Genomic DNA, 21,071 nt, shown 5'->3' with positions numbered 1-21,071 from the left:
ATGTATTAATTTACTTAATCCTGTAACACATCTAACATTTTCAGAATCACTTTGCCTATACCACTATAAAATACAAACTAAAAAGAACTCAGAAATTATTTGTAGCTCTTCTCCCCGACTCTACCCTGCCCAAGAATGAGGATATAGAGTCAAACACTGTGTTCATCAGTTGTTTGTATTAGCTCTATCTCCCTTTTGCAGGATTATGATATTTATTTGAAATAAAATTGGGTTACTTTATTTAGTTTGCTGTCAGTGTTAGGTTTTCTTTTTGTTTCCATTTTTGCCTCCTTTGCATCCTTACTAATTTTTAAAAAAATATGTGGAACATTGACATGCTTCCAAAAGTTAAAACTATACAAAAATATATCCCCAGAAGTACTATTCCTTCCCATTTTTCTTTCTTCCCATTTTCTTCTTGTTGATCACCAAATTCATTGTTTTCTGGTTTATCCTTTCTATGTTCTATTTGCAAAGGTAAGCAGACATACGTTTACTTTCTTGTTTTCCTTCTTTCTTACATAAAAAGTAGCATTCTATATGTTCTGTTTTCCACTTTGCTTTTGTTCATTTAACAGTATTTACTGGAAATATCTCCATATCAGTGCATTGAGATTTTTTTTCTTTTTTATAGTTGCATAAGACTTTATTGTGTGCCTGTACCATAAATTATTCAGCCAATCTACAATGACTCAACATTTAGGTAACTCCCAGCATTTTGCAATTACAAATGCAACAGATCACCTTGTACATATTCATTTTGTACTGTGGGAGATGTATCTTCAGGATAAACTCTTAGAAGTGTGATTGCTGAGTCAAAGGATAAATGCATACATCATTTTGTTAGATATGAGAGTGGGGATTCTTTTTGTCTGTCTTATTCACTGCTATACCCCTGGTTTCTAGAATAGTACTTGGCACACAGTAGACACATAGTAAACATTTGTTGGAATGAATGATTGAATGAATGAATGAATAGCATGCTTCAGTTTCTTATCTCCAAGAGAATGCACTCTCATGAAACAGGCTTGTAATTAACCAGACTCCTATGTGGCCACAACAAACCATTTTTTACCTTTTCTATTTCCTCTGCTGGTACACCTCGAAGCCGGGCATAAAGGTAAAGATGTTCTCGTCCTGTGAGCAGCTCATCAATTGCATCAAACTGAGGACAGTAGCCCATATTTTGATGGACTTCAGAAATATTGGTTAAAATACTGCAAGAAAAAAAGCAATTAGTGAGTATCCTTCAAGGAGGTGGAGGGATGATCATAGAGCTATGGCTGGAGAAGCTTCTGCCAATGGGAAAAGGAAGCTGCTGCTTCTCTTCTATTTGGTTTCAGAAATGCATGCAATATTTGGGAATCAAAACAGGGGCCCTTCGGTTAGAAACTGAATCCTGTCAGATTCTTCCGTGTTTCCATGTCTAGGATTAATTGAATCCCGGTTATTATGCCATAAGTCAGCTTTCATTTTGGATCAGATCACCTCACATGTGAGTTTAAAAACAGAGGGAAGATCAGGTTTAAGAAAATGATTCATGATTTTTCAATACTTTTCAGACATTTGGGAAGTAACTAGAAAAGATGGATCTGTCCCGTTGGAAGTAAACTTCTCTATCTGTATTTATTGGCAAAGATAGCAATGAAAGAGGCGCCAGTCAGATAACTACCCTCAGCCAGGGGCCTGCAGGGAGAAGGGGTAGAGTGAGTTGGGTTCCACCAATTCCCTTTGGCTAAAATATTCACCCTCACTAAAAAATATATTGCCATGATAGAAAATAAACTATACATAGACATTTAGTCTAATCTCATCCTTTTCTTCTTAAAGCTTAGGGTCTATGAATAAAGGATGGATGATACAGGATGGTACAGAGAGAGACTACTGCAGTTCCCCACAATGACAAAAGCCTCCAAAGGCATGGGCTGGGCCAATTAAAACTACTTAGGGAAACAAGTAGGGTATGTCTCCAAATTAGCAGGCACTACCCTACCAGATCATCCCAATTCTGTGTCTTAAACCTATAGTTTCTTTCTAGCGTCCAGCTCAGTTTTACCTTCTGGACGTCAGACTGTGCCTTACTTGGACACAGTTGTAACTTTATGTCTCATAAATGTGCTCATGGAAAATTCTATGATATCTTTCCCCTCCTCCACCCTGCCATGACTCCTTTTGTCACCATCAGGAAGTCACCTGCATGGTCACTTGCAGATGAAGCTGGATCTGTTGAGATAGACTCAGCCATGACCTGGCTTCACCCCTGCCTGTCCCTTTTCTGTAAACCCAGAAGGGCTGGCTGTAGAGGCCAAAGAACCAGATTCATCCTATCTGAGCCAGTGAAGCATGCTCAGGACTCCTCCCGCCCACTGGGCATTGGGCCATGCTGAGGATGGCTTTCAGGGGAGAGAAAGAGGCCCCAGTCAAGCAGATGCTGGACAGATGTCAGCAGCACCTAACTCCACTTATAAACAAGGGCAGAGGCTTCCTCTGGGCACCTCTACCGTGTGTGCTGAAGTTTTACTGTTCAAGCTTTTCCTGCAGCCAAGAAAGAGGCAAACAAGAGAGAGCTCATCCTCTCTGTCCTGCCCATAGGGGACCAGTCTCTTTAAACACATTTTATTACAGAGAGCAGCAGTCACCCTCCAGAATCCAAGGACACATGCCAGTTTTCCCTGTATGCTCCTTGGTCTGGCAAAGCCAAGTATCAGCCTACAAATAGCCAATGCAGGTTAAGCTACCGCAAGGGCGCATGAATGAGCCCCTATCTAGAAACTCAACCCAGAGGAAGGATGCTTCATCACAGGGGTTCTTAACCTGGGATCCAAGAGCTCCTGTGGGATCATAAATGTGACCCAGGGCTGAGTAAATTCCCTGAAACTTTTTCAAAAATGTGTGGAGGGAGGTAATGGGAAGCAATGGTGCGTTTTTATAGGAATAGGCTACAAATGTTCATTGGATGCTTAAAAGGTTCCATGACCTCTAAGTGATTAAGAACCACACACTTAGTGCTTCCTTGGTCTTTCCAAGAATCCATCCCAACAGAGGAATCTCTTAACCATCACAATTCAGTTCAATTTTCCAGTGGGTCTATTTGTTGGGCTTTTTGGGCCACGCTCTCGGGGAGGCCTCCTTCTCTGTACACATCTTTCAGGGCCTCAGAGCCACCCTAGTATAGGGTCTGATGATCACCCTTCCTATTCTGGGAGAGGGACAATGCGCAGGACCTGTGAGAGACTCCCTGAGACAGGAGGAGCAGGACACTTACCTTTTGCCTGCTACAGTGGCATCCCCTGAGGTCACCGTGGTGTCCCCAGTAAGCATCTTGAATGTGGTTGTTTTGCCAGCACCATTCACTCCCAGGAGGCCAAAGCACTAGGAGAAAACACAGAGCTAGCCTGGCCCTAGAGACCAAGAAGGTCTAAAATGTCAGACCCTAGGGTAAGTGTGTGAGCTGGGGGAGGCATTTTAGACCTGGGCTGCATCAGAGGCCACGAGCCACGTGTGGCTACTGAGCACTTGAAACACATCTAAGTCCCAATTGACATGGGCCCTGAGTGTGAAAATTCAGAGACTTAAAAACAACAAAAACTTGTCAAATATCTCATTAATAAGGGTTTCAATTAATTACATGTTGAAATGATAATATTTTGGATATATTGAGTAAAATAAAAAATACTGGTAAAATTAATTTTACCTATTTTCTTTTTACTTTTCTCATGTGGCTAGTGGAAGATTTAAAATTATATATGTGACTTGCATTATGGCATTATGTTCCTATTGAATATCTCTGCCTTATGGGGAGGAGAGGCAGGCACAAGAGCTGATGTTCAGAAGCCTTTCACCCGTGGTCTGCAGAGTACCCACCTCTCCAGGGCGAACTCCGACACACAGCCTGTCCACTGCCGGGCTGGAGGTGCCTGGATAAATCTGCAAGATACCAAGAAACCAGACTTAGAACTGAGACAGGGTTAGAGCAAGGAGGGGAAGAGGGAACAAAGAGCAAAGATGGTTTAGGAGAAAACTACCAGCACTAAGAGGTTACATATTGACATGGGCAGGCACAGAGGTGCGGTGAGTACTGAGACATCTCGAAGCTGACCCATGCTCTGTAGAAACGAAACACAGAAAAGCGAGTGATGCTCAGCTGGAGTGATTCTCGCTGAGGCCCTGGGTCACTGCCTGAGATGAATAGCAGGGAACACACATTGGAATTAGATGTTCTTGGCAGACAAGCTATAACACAGAGATGATGACCCCACATAAAATTAGGAAACCAAATTGCTTGCATAAGCATATCAATTGATCTATAGAAGGAAAACAGCAACATCATGCCAACTGTGGATCTAACCAGCACCTCCAAACTCATACCATTCCCTTACCTTGGTTAGTTCATGTAGCCTTAAGATGTCAGTTTTATTTCCACCGGTAATAATTCTTTGTCTTTCTTCAGCCACATCATCATCTTCATCAACAATGGGCCCCTTAGTGGGCTCAGCAATCCTAGATGAGGAAAAGGGGTCAGGATTGGGCTGGCTGTACAGTATCCTTGGCACCGTCCTTTCCATTGGACCTCTCTTTCATTTCCTTGCTTTTGCTTCCTTCTGGGCTTCCATCCTTTAAGACTTAAATTCTAAAAAGGGCTCCCAGCAGGAGAGACATTAGGTATTAGGTAGAGAGGTCAAGTGCTCATGTCCAGAGTCAGCCTTGGGTTCCAGTGCTGGCCGCTTCGTGTGGGATCTTGGGCATTGGACCTCTGAACCTTGCCTCCTTCAACCATGTGATGAGGAGGGGGGGTAACAATACCTGTCTCACAGGATTGTGCTGAAGATGAACTCAGCACAGTGCCTGGCACAGAGTAAAGACTCAGGGTCTGGGAGCACCGTTAGGACTAAAACCCTTCCTCTACAGCAAGCACTCAGTAAGGGGTAGTTACTAACCTCCGAGCCTTCCACTTCCTCCAGTCTGCCCTGCCAACTCCACCTCTCCAAAACAGAGTCGTCATCAGGCCACCTCATGCCTCAAAACCTTCTGTGGTTCTCCATCAGCTGGAGATTGAAGCCCTCCCTCTGCAGCTGTAGTTACAGCCCTGCAATCTAGCCCCACCTACCCTTCTCACTTACCTCTTGCACTAACTCCTCTGTCTGCAATTGGCATCTCGCCCTTGTTCCCAGTCCTATTGGTCATTCCCGTCTCCCAGCCTCCGCATGTGTTTCCCATCCCTCAATGTCCTCCTTCTCCTGCCCCACCAAATGGAATCTTCCCCATCCTTAAAGACGCAGCCTCTTCTTTGAAACTCTCCCTGACCTTCTGGAAGCCAGGGACTATGGTGTACTTCTCTGGTCCTCTTTAGGTCCTAAAGCAGGCAGGGCTCGTTCAAATGTGTTGACATCAGAGTTTGAAGCTAATGAGTCAATTTGGGTAGTCAACCTCCTGACCCGCTCTCTCCCACACAAAGGCCTCTAAAAGGTGTGGTCAAGGTTGCAGAGAGGGTCTGCAAGGGCTGAGGGTGCCAAGGACAACAGTTTCTGACACTGTCTCCCATAACTAGAACTACTTGTGTATCCTGTTTCATCAGAACGTGTTGACACCTGTGATCTCATTCACCTCTCACAGTCCTGTGAGTAGGGAGGCAGATTCATTTCCAATAAATCAATTCCCTGTGGATCAAAACATAAAACCAAGTCCTTGGAATCTATTTACAGGTGACCACACTCAGCCCGAGAGGAGGAAAAGTTAAGAAACAAAACACTATCGGGGAAAGCTTGCTAGGAAGAGCTGTTGCTTGGCAATTCAGGCCCCTGGGTGAGGATAATAAAGGTAGGCCGGGATTGCAGAGGGGAGTGAGGCAGGGGCCCACCCAGCTTCAGGAAGAGCCTGCGGAAAAATGGCAATTGCCAGCTAACCTGGCATTTGAGAAGCCCTGGTCAAGAGTCAGGGTTGGCGGCTACCCACCTTCCTCCAGGGGTGGGAGGGTGTGATCACTGCCTGCACCCCTCCACATGGCTCCCATGTTACTCCCATGCTCCCAAATCTCTAATTAGCAAAGGGGTCTGCTATGTCCGTTCTCTCATAAATACATTAGTCTATTTCCTAGTACTTTGGATATCCCGTAACCATTGTTATTTGCAATACTATCATCTAATCAAAATACACATTTGGTAATTAAATGAGAAGGATTAAATATCAGCAATTGAAATTAATAGCACTGCATTTTAAATATTTTCAAGAGGATGCTCTTCACATATTTGAATGTGCCATTTTAACCCGATTCCCTACTTGTATTATTGGAGAAAAGCCAGGCTTTGAGAATGTAAAAAAAACATCGTGGAGTGGGGCTCCTGAGGAAAGAGATAACCGTGTGGGTGTAAGGTCCAGTCCCGGGTGGCCTGAGCTGCCCACTGAGCCCAGGGTGTGGCATGGACGTACCATTGGGAGAGGAAGAAGTGGCGCTGGACCAGGAGAGTCAGGAGGAAGTACACCACCCCTTCCACCACCATGGCAAACAGGTTCTTCCCAATCAGGTCCCAGTGGAACGGATTTGCAGAGTGCTCCTCACCTGGGCATCAACAGGAATTGAGTCCACTTCAGCCGCCCCGGCTCACCCCACAGACCTGGCCACTGCACACAGCCCACTAGACCAGACCTTGTGTGGGAACTGAGCAAGAGCCAAACACCTGCCACATCTGGGCTGCCCTCCATCCCTCCTGTGGCTCCCTAGCCATGGAAACAGAGGCACCCTAATCGCCTCTAGCTGGCAGGACTCTTCCAGCCCAACAAGGTCCCCTCCCAGCACCAGCCCCTGCTGCAGTCTGATGCAGAAGCCCCCCCGGGTAGCCCACCCAGCTTTGGACCCAGGGCCCATGCTCCACAGGCCTTGGCTACCACCCACCAAACCGGGCATAGACATCTGTCACAGCCTGGCTCAGTGCAAGGTCAATGAGGCCCCGGCCCAGGCAGAAGTGGGGGAAGATAATGAGCAGCTTCCTCAGCACGGCGTTGAACCTGAGCAGCGTCTGAAACAGAGAATTAGGACTGTTGGAAATGGGGCAAAGCCCACCCACCCCTCTCTTCAGCAGGTGGGGCCCAGATACTCTCACAGGACAGCACAGGGGAAGGCCTGCAGACGGAGAGTCCTTGCAGCCAGACTGGCCACTGGAGGGATTTGTCCAGCAGAGCATAATGGGTTTGCTGTGGACGTCATGAAGTACATAGAAGCAGTGCCTCAGGCCAGGCCAAGGAACTAATCAATTAAATGACCAATCAAGGACTGAGGCTCCCTGCAAGTTTCTAGTGGGCAGGAGCTGCCCCTTCATCTAGCCAGGCAGCATCTTCTAAACATTACTATGCTCAGTACCATGTGGTCACCGAAGCTAACTGTGAGGAACCTGCATTACTGTCCTTACCCCTCCCCTAGGTGACTCGGGGGGTGACAGCAGGAATGTGCAGAGAAGCTGCAGCTCTCCTGCTGTCCACTTAGGGAGCTCTCCCTGCAGACTCACTTTGAAACAACAGGAGCCCTCCGAGGCGTTCGTTAACAACAGCTGCAGGGGGACAGCAGACCCTGAGCCATCTCCAGTTCTGCTTTTCAGCCCCTCATGGGGCAACTACCATTGTCTAGGGAGAGGAGGGCTGGAGACTCTCTCTGGGTCTGTGTTAAGCCAGGGACTTGTTTTCAAGTGGTCAGACTTGGCATGTTGGGAAGAGCCTCCCCTGAGAAAATAGAAGGGACACGGAGGGGTACAAGGACAGCATAGCTCCTGGCTGGGCCACTGCTGTCCATTCCATCTGGCTCATCCCTGTCCCACAACCTCCTCTCTCTCCAGCTTCCACACCTGTGCCCACATTACCTCATCCTTCCCCGCCTACCCCCTGTCTGCCCACTCTTTCTGGAATCACTGCTCTTTGGCCTCTAGGCCAGGGCATGTGCAGGCTGTTACCTATTGCTCCAAGCAGGAAAGAATGCTCTTTTTTCTTCTGCTTTCTGAAAGATTCCTGTTCTTCTTTAGATAGCTGGCTCAGAGAGTGCCTTCGCCTATAAGCCTTCCCAGATTCCCATGAGAAAGTATCCATTCCTCTCTCCCAGCACTTATCACATTCCCATGATTAATTTTTTAAAAATCTGCCTACTTTCTCTGCTAGTCAGGGGGCCCCTGGAGGGTGGGCATTGAGTCCTAATTATTTTTGTGTTCTTCCTAAATACCTGCAGAATGATTAGCTCTGAGTAGGCACTTCATTACTTATTAAATGGGCTAATAGAAATCTACAGGCTGGCCAGGCGCCGTGGCTCAAGCCTGTAATCCCAGCACTTTGGGAGGCCGAGACGGGTGGATCACGAGGTCAGGAGATCGAGACCATCCTGGTTAACACGGTGAAACCCCGTCTCTACTAAAAAAAATACAAAAAAAACTAGCCGGGCGAGGTGGCGGGCGCCTGTAGTCCCAGCTACTTGGGAGGCTGAGGCAGGAGAATGGCGTGAACCTGGGAGGCGGAGCTTGCCGTGAACTGAGATCCGGCCACTGCACTCCAGCCTGGGCGACAGAGAGACTCCGTCTCAAAAAAAAAAAAAAAAAAAAAAAGAAATCTACAGGCTGAAACTGGACTTCCTCCACCACGGCTCCCCCAGCCCCTGCAGCCTGGCTCTTCCCACTGCCTCTGGCCTGCAGCGTGTTATCCGCCTCGCTCCTCTGATGCTCTGTCACACACTGTGTTATGGAGGATCATATACTGTGGCTTGTATCAGCTGCAAACTTGGTGGGCAGGTCCTTTCCGGACTGAAACGGGAGCCTCTGGAGGGCAGGACGAGTGGGCCATGCTTGTTTATATCAGCACACCCAGCACATGGTGTTCAGCTGGTAAAGACCTCCTGACTGTGCAGTGGTGGCAGCTGCTGGGAGCTGGGGAGCCTCCTGTGGGATACTGGGGGTTTCCACAGCAGCTGTGTATCTGATAATTTACATGAAAATACCAGCTTTTTGGAGGCGGGTGCTTAGCAAATGTTGGCTAAATGGATGCAGCCACAGAGGGGAAAATGTTCTAAGTTGCTTTAAGCTGCTATTTAATTATTCTGAAGGAACACTCTCTTAAGACTTAGTGGGCTGTGACAAACACAGCTCCGCAAAGCAGCGTTTTCAATCACCTAGGGGCTCTGGCCATCTGCTGGGTTTGTGTTCTTATCCCCCAGCTTTCCGGAGTCTGACTCTGACATGCTGAATTTCTTATCATTCATAGGACAGATGAGTCTTCATTATTTGCCTAGCGGCCACAGAAACCCTAACAAGATCTGGAAAGAGTCAGTCTCAGGGGCCACGGGTCTGGGCGGTTTACGGTGGAGACTCCGCACAGATTTGTCCTGTGTTCCCCAGCGGGGCCCAGAAGCGGGTGGAGGTGGGCGCCGCAGGGCAGCAGTGCAGATGTGCTGGCTGGTCCCACCCTCTGAACTGGGAAGAGCTAATGAGAGGAAAGGTTGAGGCGCCTGGGAACACAGACACGTGGGGAGGCAAATGTTCCAAGGACAGCCATAGCCAGGACTCAGACACAGCAGTGGGGACTGGGAGCGTGAGTGTAAAGACAGCCCTGCAGCGACTGCCTTCTTTTTTCCTGCCTCTTTTTATGATTCCGTTTGGCCATCTGTCTCTGGACAGGGGGAGGTCAGATGGAAGGGACAACTGGGCTTGGCAGCTCATAAAAGTGAGGCATTCAGCATGGAGAATCCCCAATCTCTTCCTCAAGATAACTTGCCCAAGGAATAGTATATGTCAGAGTGTTACAATTTCCATAAGAAAGTGGGAGAAAGAACGTATGGGGATTTGCTGATGTGTCTCCAGAGCACACAGGAAACTCAAATAAGAGTTTGCCTCTGGAGAAGGGAACTGGGTGAGTGGGAAACAGGGGTAGGAAGGAGATTTTTTTATTGTATGCCTTTTTATTCTTTTTAGATTTTGAAATCACCCAAATGTATTGTGTGTGTGTGTGTGTGTGTGTAAAACCCAACACCCAAAGTCCCTAAGGAAACCTTTCTGAAAGAGTAAGCAAAGCTTAAAGTTTATTGCAAGAATAAAGTTTTGCTTGCAGAATAAACACAGAAAACAATTTCACTCAGAGCACAGAAATGAAAAAGGAGTTTATAGGAGGAAAGAAGGCAGAAGGAAGGAAGGAGGGAGGGAGTGATGGAGGGAGGAAGAAAGGAAAATAGGAGAGAGGGCAGAAGGAAAGAGGAAGGGAAGGAGGGTGGAAGGAAGGAAGGAAGAACTGAAGAGTGAAGGAAGGAGTGGGGAAGGAAGGAGGAGGAAGGAGAAGAAGGAAAGAGGAAGGAAGGATGGGAGGGAGGGAGGAAGGAAGGAAAATAGGAGAGAGGGCAGAAGGAAAGAGGAAGGGAAGGAGGGAGGGAGGAAGGAAGGAAGAACTGAAGAGTGAAAGAAGGAGCAGGGAAGGAGGGAGGACAGAGGAGAAGAAAGAAAGAGGAAGGAAGAATGGGAGGGAGGAAGGAAGGAAGGAAGGCAGGCAGGCAGGCAGGGGGGTCAAGGGTGGGGAGGAAGAAAGTGGCACTCATCTGCAATCATCTGCTACATGTATGACGCTTGCCCCTGGCTCTGCTTGACCAACACATATTCTACTATCCTACTGATCAAACACAAAAGCCAAGAAACTTATACTCACCCGGTTATTCTCAAATAATTCCAAGATGAAGGTAATAGCACTGCTGTTGATGCCGATGAACAGATTAGCACAAGATAAAGCCACATAGGCTGTACTGGGGACATCAAACAGGAAGGATGCTGGGTACATCATGGGAATGACCGCCCATCTGTGTGAAATGAGACAACTCAGAGCAATGGAGTTCTACTTTCCATTCCATCTGCAATACATCTAAATATAATGCACTACCCTTACACCTGAGGTGATATGTGTGAACTGGCCAGAGTCCCAGGGGACCAGAGAGAGACTCCATTTGTTGGTCTCTGTGCCTCAACTTTAAATGGAGATAATGATGCCTGCCCTGACCGCTTCATGGGGTTTTGTGAGGAGCAAATGGGCTGCTAGCTGTGTATGTACTCTGTAAACTACAAAGCCCTGTACAACTCATAGGTGGGTTCTCCACCCTGCAACACCTCCCACTCTAGCCTGGGTCAGCAAAGCCCAGCCGAGGGTCCCAGCAAGCTCATCTTCACAGCTTACAGTCAGGTTGGTTCCCAAATTCTCTATTTCCAAGAGAGATATGTGGAGACCAGTGCTCTGGCAAGGCTCTACTGGCCCACAGAGGAAGGACCAGGATCACTATTTTCATTTTACAGATGAGGAAACTGAGGCCCAGATGGATGTATTACTCATTCAAAGTTACACATGTGGGAAAGAAAGTTGCATGCTGGGCCCTGTAACTCTGCTGATGTAACCCCTGTGTCATCCTCTGTCCCTGACTCAGGAGGAGCTTTTTGGTCAGAGTCTTCTACTGTGTGCGGTAACTCTTGGCCAGTTCACATGGGGACGCTGAGGTGGACAGATAGCCACAGATGAGTGAGAGTCAGAGCTGGGTGAGGAGCTGGAGAATGGCTGACCCCCAGGTTTTGGTCAAGGCCTCAGTTTGAGTAGAAGATTCAGACCATGTGGGACTTCTCTCATTGTTGCTGACCAGACCAGGCCTCAGAGATACCTCTGTCGGTAGAGTCAGAAACAGAAGCTAGACAGATCCCTGGTTATCAGCCTCAGACCCTACCTGGGGCTGGAAGCTAAACTTGCGGGTACTACCACCACAGGACGGCCCAGGTTTTCTGTTAGGAGATGATCCCCCACCCCCACCACCGGGTTTCTCTTCAGAGGCATTAGCTAATGGCCCAAACGGCTTACCCATACAACAGGAGCAGTGCCACAAGGGCAGGAAGGTTTTCTGGAGAAGTGTAGGCTTTCTTCTGAAACCCGATGAAGATGCCCACCACCAGCCCAGCACTCACGGAATAATTCATCTCAGAAAGAGAAGAGGAGAGCAAGTCACTTAACTTCTCAGACCTGCTTCCAGCTCTGCAAAATGAGGGGTGGGGCCAGGCTTCTCCAGTTTGTAGGGTCTGGGATTCTGATTCGACTTGCTTGTTAAACAGTTCTTGGTTGGCAAACATATGTTAAGCTGTCACTAGTCCTCCTACCCCAGCCCACGCCCTACCTCCCTGCCAAGGGAACCTTCAGTTTGTATCTTTTGAAAGGATCAATTACAAAATTCTGCCTAGTCTCTCACTCTCTAATTGGTCATAAAGTTTTGTTGATTCTTCTAAGCATGTCTTCAGAATTCAGAAAAACTTAAAGCCTAGTTCCTGGCTTCGCAAAACTCAAATAAATAATGATACCCTTTTAAAACAATTTAGTCCTACAGCCATTACACTGGGCACAGAAAGGGGACAGCAACAGTGGGGTTAGGGGAGGAGCCACAGTGGTCAGGAGCAGGGCAAGAACCAGAGAAGGGCTTCCTCAGAAGGCAACCTGGTGTGGGGTATGGGGGCCTCAATGGGATGAGAAAGATATCCTTATAGGAGGCTGATCTGGTGCAGGGTATCTGAGCCAGAGCAGAACGAGGAGGACCTGCACGCAGCAAAGGTAGCTGGAGCAGGGAGAGGATGGCATCCACATGGGGAAGGGATGGTGGCAGAGTTGAGCACTGCTGATGTTCAGATGTATAGCTCCGGTAGATAAATGAGTTGGGAGTAAGAGAAGCCAGTGTCTCACTGTTGAAGGGAGTTACAGACGTGGAAAGATAAAAAACTAGAACGAGCCCTGTGGAGTTGGTTTTGGTGAGCTCATAGTGTTCAATGTGTAGGTAGATAGAGAACTACAGATAGAGGTGTGTATACATCCATATATTCCCTAGTTCTATCACTGAGAAGGCCTGGGAGGTGTGTGCATACCTGTGTGTGTACATCCATATCTTCCCTAGTTCTATCACTGAGAAGGCCTGGAACCAACGGTGCTCCAGAGGCAATGAACATATCTAGCACACAGATCTTGGTTTCTGAGGGCCACTTCCCACTGGCAGGAACCAGGGCTTCTTGGGGAGAGGGTAAGAGTGGGGATAAGGGAAGGATGAGCCTGGAATATCTTGCTGTGCCATTGAGCACGGAGGAGCTCCAGGGGAATGAGGACCCGAGTCAAGACAATACAGAAGCCAGCTTCAAGAGGCCCCCACTGACCACACTGGGGATAATGTGAATATCAAAATAAATAATGATAGTCTCGGATCATAGTCCATTGATTAACACAGGAACCATGACCGCATACAGAGATAAATAAATGGATGAATAAATGGAAAGTTGTATAATGAACAGGATATTTATATATCTTTGAAGTGCCTCTACTGGAAATTTGTATTTATTATAGAGGGGAAAAGAGTAGTTTTACAGTGAAGAAGCTCAGCAGACACCTTCTTAAGTGAGCGAATTGCACATCATCAGTAACAGAACAAATGGAAATCAGAAGCTACCTGATAGGATGCAGTGAGAACATAGCATCCGCTCAGTGATACTGTTGCCAAGAAGCACACCCTCAACCCGGGCAAGAGGAAACCTCAGACAAGCTCAGACCAAGGGATATTCTGCAAAATAACCAGCCTGCAATCCTCAACAGTGTCAAGACCATGAGTGTTAATGAAAGACTGTGGAACTCTTCCAGGCTGAACAAGACTAAAGAAACAGCACAATCAAATGCTACGCAGGATTCTGAGCTAGATCCTTTTCTCTGAAAGACATCACTGGGGCAATGGGCGAAAAAGAAGTGGGGTGTGAGGATTAGGTGGTGGTGACACATCAGAGCTGGTTTCCTCATGCTGACAGTTTGTGTTGTGGTTGTATGGGGTGTGTCCTCATTTCTAGGAAGTACACATCGGAGGTGCTGAGGGGTGTGAGAGAGAGAGACAGGAAGAGAGAAACAAATGAGAAGGGGCATCTTCTTGAGAAGTTACTTTCAAATGACTCAGAAAAAAAAGGTTTGAACTGTACTTGTGACTTTTCCATAAGTCTGTAACTGTTTCAAACTTTTAAAGTAAAGAAAAATAGATGACACATACAAGAATTTAAAATATCATATATGTGCTAAGTGAATGACATAAGCAATAATTTTTTTTCCTTCATTCAACTTTTTTGCCACTGGCTAACGGCGGTACTAAGTTCCAAAATGACAGATCACAGAGGTCAGATTCCAGGCCAGCTTTAAAATTCTGGAGCATCAGAAAGCCTGCTAACATGGTGCCTGCCATCTTCTACCCCTTCATTGCCCTGCCAGCTAGTATCACCTCCCACCTCAGATGTCCACTCTATCCTAGCTACATCTCTCTCCAAAGGCTCAGAGATCTCTGTAAGTGCACGTGCACGCACACACACACACACACACACGGGCCATCCCCAAGTGTGTAAACTCTATTTCTCATTTTTAAAAAAAAAGGAAAATTAAAAGCCCCAGCACTTTTCTAAGTACCTTTTCAGTGCTGGTGGGCCTAACTCCTTTTATATTAGAATCACAGGGCCAGTGTGGCACCTGCAATTGATGCTCTTATCCAAAGAGAGGCTTTCAGGCTCTGACCTCCTCCCCATGCGTTTGTGAGTGTTTCCTCATGTAGACAGAAGAGAGAGGAAATAATTTAGTTGCTACTGATAATTTCTGGTTTTGTATTGTTAAGTGATAGCTGCTTACTAAGCTGAGTAAGACAGAAATCATATCTTCAGGAATTCTAATATTCACTATCATTTTTAAAAGCCATGGAAGAGAAGGTCATTGGTGTTGGTCTCCATCAGTTGGTATATCTTATCATTACATGAAGTAGAGGCTCATGTTGGTCTTAAAATGTTAAGATTTCACTACTCAAGACACCTAGAATAGACTGGGGTTGATGTCATAATGATCCCTGCTACATTATAACTAGGTCTTTACTACCAATTCCTTTGACCCTGCAGCCTGTAATAAGGTACCCTATCCTGACCCCTCCCTACCCCCACCAACCTTGGTTGTAAGGAAGGTGATAGTGTGCTATTGATTTGATAAATATTTTTTCTTCATTTTTCACTGTAGTGGTGGTTAATCTGATATAGTGAAGGTCTAATTACTTTGGCCACTGGCTGGGATTGCCAGATTTGGTAAATTAAAATCTAGGATGCCTAATGAAATTTGAGTTTCAGATAAACAACCATTTGTTTTATTTTGTTTTGTTTTGTTTTTAGTATAAATATGTCCTGTGCAATATTTGAAGTAGGGTATGCTTATACTACAAATTATTCATCATCTGAAAATAAGTTTTACTGGGTGTCCTGTATTTATCTGGTAACCCTACCACAGGGGAAGTTTTACCCTTACCCTTTTGAAAGTGGGGCAGGATTTGAGAAGGAGATTTGGGGTGAAAGACCCCTTCGTATTACCTTCTCAGCCCCAGACTGATTCCAGGAAGGCCAGGCTCATGCCTGCAGTGCAGCGATTATTTGAGGGGCCAGAGGCCCCTTGGGGCAGGACACAGACAGCCCCCATCCACCAGTTGTTAAGCTGCACCCCACAGCCTTTCCTAGCTTTGGGCTCCTAGTTCTGTGCCTTTCTAAGAAGATGTCAAGGGACAGCAGACACACAAGGCCCTTGGCCCAGTGCCTTTCAGCGGCCCTGGCACCGTGAGAACCCCTCCCCACTCGGTCTGGTCCTTCAGAGCATACACAAGCTCCACCTTGGGCCCACGGAGGGGAGGGAGGCAGTATAAACTGACACTTACGATGTCCCAGAGGAAGTTGGTCACCCAGTAGGTGGTGGGGCTCACTCCACTGATAAACTGGAGGTGCTTAGATTTGTTCACCCGCTCCTGGATCAAATAAAGGACAAAGCTGGCTGGGACGAAGGACATGGAGAAAATCACGCAGATGGCAACCACAGCATCCACTGAAGTGGTCAGCCTGCAGCAGGTCCAGAGACACAGGGAGAAGGCGATGAAGAGGAAAGAGCAGAAGGAGGAGGAGAAGATACAAAGTCAGGCTTTGGGAAGGCCTTATGCCCACCCAGGGGTGGCTCCAGGTTCCCCTTCACTATCCTGAAGCTATCACTCCTCTAAACTGTCTTAATCCATACGGATCAAAGTTAAATGGGTATTTGTGGGTTGCCTTTCTGTTTCATGTGAATATTTCTAGACAACCTTTCTTTTTATTATATTCTCTATTTTTATGATGTACAGAAATGTATGTTTATATTAATCTTATGTACTGCAATGCTCTTATTAACTCTAATAATCTGTCTATAGAGTCTCTTGAATTTTCTATGTTGACAGACATGTGGTCTGTGAGATTTATCTTTCGTTAATAATCATCTTGTTAAATCACATTTTCAAGAAGTACGTCATAACACAAGGAAATGTTCATAATGTAAATTTAAGTGAAAAGAGGGCAGGTAAGTTGTACAGGGGCTTTGTTCTATTTATCCTTTCCTCAACCAAATAGTAGGCATCTGGCTAAGGGATAAGTTGGGGCTAAAGCCAGCCTGAACTTTATGTACAAGCCATAACCCCTGGCGTGGGACAGTGTCCACCTACAGAAAAGAGCACTTTTACTAATTTCCACAAAGGTATCCTATGTGGTAGCCACTGCCCTGATAAAACCACAGATCATATCATCCATACACGTAGTAAGCTTAGAAAAAATGACTGGAAGGAGACACACGAAAGTGTGGCTGAGTGAGAATTAATAGAAGACAGTCTAGGGCCCTAGGGTGTCCAGAGGAAGACACCAAGGAGCCAAGGCCCAAGTTTTAGTGGATGACCCTGGGCATGTTCACTGGCACTCAGCATGTGCTAGGATAGTAAAATCAGAACCCCACAACCTTGCAGAAGTTTGCACCAACAAAGGCATTCCTATCAACCCCTCCTCCATGTAGGCCTCAAATAGAGTGAACGTAGTACAAAACGCACAAGACCACTGTCTCCACTGGCTGAAACTGTGCAAGAAGAGCCTCAGCGTGAGGGTAGCAAAGCTCTGTCAACATCTCCAAAGTATGCTCTTCTGAGGAAATTCCTGGAATCTAAGATAATTACTCTGAAGGAGCTGAAAGGTTTACTGAACTTTGCCAGTTCCTGGCAGCTGCTTTGCACATAACAAAGATAATAATTGTATAAGCTCCAGCAGAAACTTGCTATCAAGAGCCAAAAGGGAATGGAACCAAATGTAAACTTAGTTTCCACATAAATGTGGGGGAGAAAGAATGACCAAGAGGTCTGGTACGTGAGGCGTGAGGCACTTATTTGAAAGTCATATGTTCATATGTGCCTGACTAAACAGCATTACCATCCAAACCAGCACTTCGCAGTGGTGAGAATTCTCTTGGGATGTTGAAAGAGTGGAGAAGGGACAAGAAAGTGGTGAGGCTGGGGCCGTGGTGGCTTACACTGTAATCTCTGAGAGCTGCTCCTTGGTCAGGTTCAGGGGTTGGCTAATGACGGTGATTCCATACTCCTCGGGGCTCCTGTCCTTGGGCAGGCTGGCCCGTAAGATGGCGTTGTGGGCCACGTTGAGAAAGCTGACCAGGGCATGCCAGCCTTTGTTATTAAACCACACCTAGAGGGTGGAGAGGACATCTGAGACGTTGCATTAACAGCTAGTTAAAGAAGAAATCAGTGAAGGAAAGGAAATTTGAGAAGCTGGAAGGGTTTGGTAGCTGGAAGACATTCCTTGCTAGATTTCAGCAGGAGGAGGGATGGAATTCAATGAAGGTGGGAAAGTACAAATAAAATAACCAGCTCAGGTGAATTTTCAGCTCCAGAGCAGATTACACACAGGTCAAGTACCTTAATGTTGTCTTCAGTTTCTAGATGTTGAAGGAAGTCAGGTATTTCTTTAGAGGCCTCTCTAGTGATAGGGCCCTAAAAACCATGTAAACAAACAAACAAGAGGGTTTTTGGTTTTTTTCCTGTTATCGCTCATGAGAGTTTGTAGTTCATGGTAATTAAGCAAGTCAAAAATCCTACTCAAATCTCCAGTCTGTTTACATACCCCGCTCACATTCATGATCCGGCCAAGGTCGCTTAAAAACCCAACGAGCGCTTCCCCAGTGACGGGGACGACTGGGAGCTTTCCTCCAATGGAAATTCCTCCATACCTGGCGAGGGAACGAGAAATCCTCAGACCAGCGCCACGAACTTCATGCCTACTAGTAGCAGCTCTCTCGGGTTTTGTAGGGAAACGTGGACTTTCAGGGGAATTGCCTGAACCAGCAAGCAACATGGCTCCATTTTACAAACCAACTTTTAACTCTTTGCCCACCGCTGCTGCCTCCAGGAAGGAGTCCGGACCCTCATCCTGGCCTCTGAGGCCATTCTGCATCTTGTCTGTGCCCCTCTCCAACTTCATCCTTCCTCAGCCCTTCCCTGGAGTGGCCTATTCTGGACGTATCAAGTCACTTCCAGAGTTCCTCGTGGCCCGGACTGCCTGTGTGTCTCTGCCTTTGCAGGGCTGCTAGCTCCCCTTGGCACCTTTCTTTTTTGGGAGCATTCAGCCAACTCCAGGTCCTCTTTCACAAGTCATCTCCTCCCGCCCCAGCCAAGGACTCCTTTTCTGTGCCACCCCTGTGCTTTGCGGCTACTTCTAGCAACATAGGACCCATCTTCATCCTGTCATCCCTGTCTGTCGGGGCTTCTGTGCCTCACCCCTGTTCAGGGAGGCCCTTAGCCTCTCCTGCCTGGACTTGTGCTCTGCTTCTTCACTGGCCCTGGGATCCATCTCCCATACTGCCCTGCAAGTCGGAAGTGACTGTGCAGAAACACCAATCTGAGTGCATCCCTCCCTGGCCTGAAACCCTTCAAAGGCAGAGCAAAAGCTAAACTCAACAGAACAGAATGAATTAGCTGGTCACACAAAGCAGAGGAGGAGCTCTTTCTCAGGGCCTTGAATCACTGCCTCACTCCTACTTTCTGTCTCAGCTGAGGCCCCACAGGTCCCTCTGGAGAGCAATCCTGAAAGCCAGATTTCATGTGTACGGTCTAGAATCTGCCCAGGAAAGCACATCCACGCCAGCCCCGCACCTGTTCTGGAGGTGCAGTTCCTGAGGGAGGCTGGGAGGCAGCAGGCTCCTAGAGTCCCCCTTGATGAGGCTCAAAACCTCTGGAATCATTTCAACCTCCAGGATGCCTCAGGAATGGGGTGGGTCTGGGGCTGGCCCACACTCCCTGAAGCTTAAAAGGAATGGGCCAAGGAGAGTCCTGGGTTTAGGCTACAAGGCTCTCTTGTTGGAGTATTATAAACTGTTACATACTTAGAGGTTTTAGAAGCTTTTTTGGGGTGATAATGCTCTGAAACACCTCATCAGGGAATGCCACCCCCACTTATATCCTCCAAGAAGAGATACCACGGAGTGTCTTCCGAGTCTGGGATATCCCTAGACACATATTCTTCAGGACGTGTCTTGTGACTTCCTGAGCACATACTGAACAGCCCCTCAACATGGCTGTGAGGTGTGCCTTTTAAAAGTGTGCAATTATTTCAACAATGAATCAAGCTGAGATTTTAATTCTGATAAAAATAGTTTCTTACCTCTGTTCATTGACCCAGAATTTGCTCTTTAAGCTGAAAGCCAAAATAAAATAATGCAATGAATACCACAAGTACAGCAGTGCTGCTAACTTTTCCTTCCCAAACATTCATTTTGAAGACTGAAGTCTCAGTCTTCAGGGGCATTTTTGCATTTTCTGATATCCAAGCAATGTGGAAGCCGTCCAGCCCTGGGACATTGCCTGAATACACATGCAGAGAAAGGACCTATGATTTCCACCACTGGCTCTCCAAATCATATCACACATGCTGGACTTTCTGAGTGGTCCTGTTGTCAGGTCATACATCAGGTCAGTATGCCCGATCTGGATCCAGAACACATGGCAACGACCATGTCAGTGTGGAAAGAAGGCTGCAGCCTCCTGTCTTCCACCCTGCACAAATGAGACTCTAACAACCACCTGCACACCTGGGGGGAGTTCTGACTCACTCCACAGCCCAAAGTTAAGGCACTGACATTCAGTCAATCAAGGGTAAAATGACAAAATGGGAAATGAACAGATGCCAACTCTGGACCCCAGAGCTCAATCCCATGAACTGTCATTGTCATCAACCTTTCAGTACACACGCACAAAACCCAAAATTTCATACTGCAGATTTGCTGCTGAGAACTAAGTTTGGGATGGTTACTGTTTGTTGCATTCTCTTTACTCTGCTTTTATTTTGGGGCTTGGATGGCGTTCTTTAATTTGCTAAGTGCTTTCACCATCTGCAGTGTGTTCTAGTTGATTAAGTCAATTTATCCCTCGTTCAGGGCTCTGGCAGGTGAAGCCACAGAAAGTCCTACTAAAGTTAGACAGGAGGTTTTATCTTAAAGTTCCAGAGTCTGTGCGGACTGGACCACACTTCCTTAGGATCCTCTCTCCTGGCATGGCGTGCCCCTGTCAAGCTGCTTGTTCTGATACGGGCTCTCAAAGCTGTTCCATTCTGGGTGGGGCTGATAAGAACAGCTGGAGAGCCGAGAGAGCTAGATACTTGTTGACAAGTTCATTGGCATCTCAAAGGGCAGTGATAACAGATAATTCACAGTTAGAATATGACAGCTGCAGCTGACCTGGCTCGCCCTGGCCTGTGCTGGATTCAGATACTATCCTGCTGCCTATTTTCCACCCTATCTTTTTCCTTTCTCTTTTTTGCCTCTTACTTTTTTTCTTTTTTTCTCTTTTTCCTCTACCTTTTCCCCTATACTCCTCCACTTCCCTCCAAATTTTTACTCTCTCTTTTAACTAGTTAAAATATGTGGCTACATTTTTGAATAACTTCTATGGTCTTCTGATACAACTTTTAATAATACGTGGGTTAAAATTTAAGACTGCTTGCCCTAAACGTAAAAACAAACAAACAAACAAAAAGAATTAATCTTAAGTTACATTTTACTTGTATGTGCCTCAATTGCTTTTTTATATTTAATGAGGTGCTTGAATTAGATAAAAAAGAAAAAAATCCACTGCCCTGATCATAGATAAACTGTGAGAGAAAATTTTCTTCTGTCCCTAGTCAATATCTTCTACAGGGAGCCAGGATAAAAAGCATAAA

General features: G+C 46.6%; 1 protein-coding gene across 1 annotated transcript in view; it reads right to left on the bottom strand.

Annotated features, from left to right (window-relative positions):
• Positions 1 to 21,071, bottom strand: part of ABCA4 (ATP binding cassette subfamily A member 4) — a 129,910-nt gene that overhangs the window by 11,870 nt on the left and 96,969 nt on the right. Inside the window, exons 32-44 of the mRNA XM_007977907.3 lie at positions 19,518 to 19,550; positions 17,982 to 18,087; positions 17,777 to 17,851; positions 17,377 to 17,546; positions 15,722 to 15,899; positions 11,842 to 11,957; positions 10,657 to 10,804; positions 6,890 to 7,013; positions 6,427 to 6,556; positions 4,380 to 4,500; positions 3,865 to 3,927; positions 3,266 to 3,372; positions 1,076 to 1,217 (exon numbers count right to left, since the gene is read on the bottom strand). Coding sequence (XP_007976098.3) covers positions 1,076 to 1,217; positions 3,266 to 3,372; positions 3,865 to 3,927; positions 4,380 to 4,500; positions 6,427 to 6,556; positions 6,890 to 7,013; positions 10,657 to 10,804; positions 11,842 to 11,957; positions 15,722 to 15,899; positions 17,377 to 17,546; positions 17,777 to 17,851; positions 17,982 to 18,087; positions 19,518 to 19,550 — 1,513 coding nt within the window. The remainder of the gene's footprint in view (positions 1 to 1,075; positions 1,218 to 3,265; positions 3,373 to 3,864; positions 3,928 to 4,379; positions 4,501 to 6,426; positions 6,557 to 6,889; positions 7,014 to 10,656; positions 10,805 to 11,841; positions 11,958 to 15,721; positions 15,900 to 17,376; positions 17,547 to 17,776; positions 17,852 to 17,981; positions 18,088 to 19,517; positions 19,551 to 21,071) is intronic.

Source organism: Chlorocebus sabaeus, chromosome 20 (assembly GCF_047675955.1).
Source record: "Chlorocebus sabaeus isolate Y175 chromosome 20, mChlSab1.0.hap1, whole genome shotgun sequence".
Taxonomy (NCBI): Eukaryota; Metazoa; Chordata; class Mammalia; order Primates; family Cercopithecidae; genus Chlorocebus; species Chlorocebus sabaeus.
This window is presented reverse-complemented; position numbering and strand designations above follow the sequence as displayed.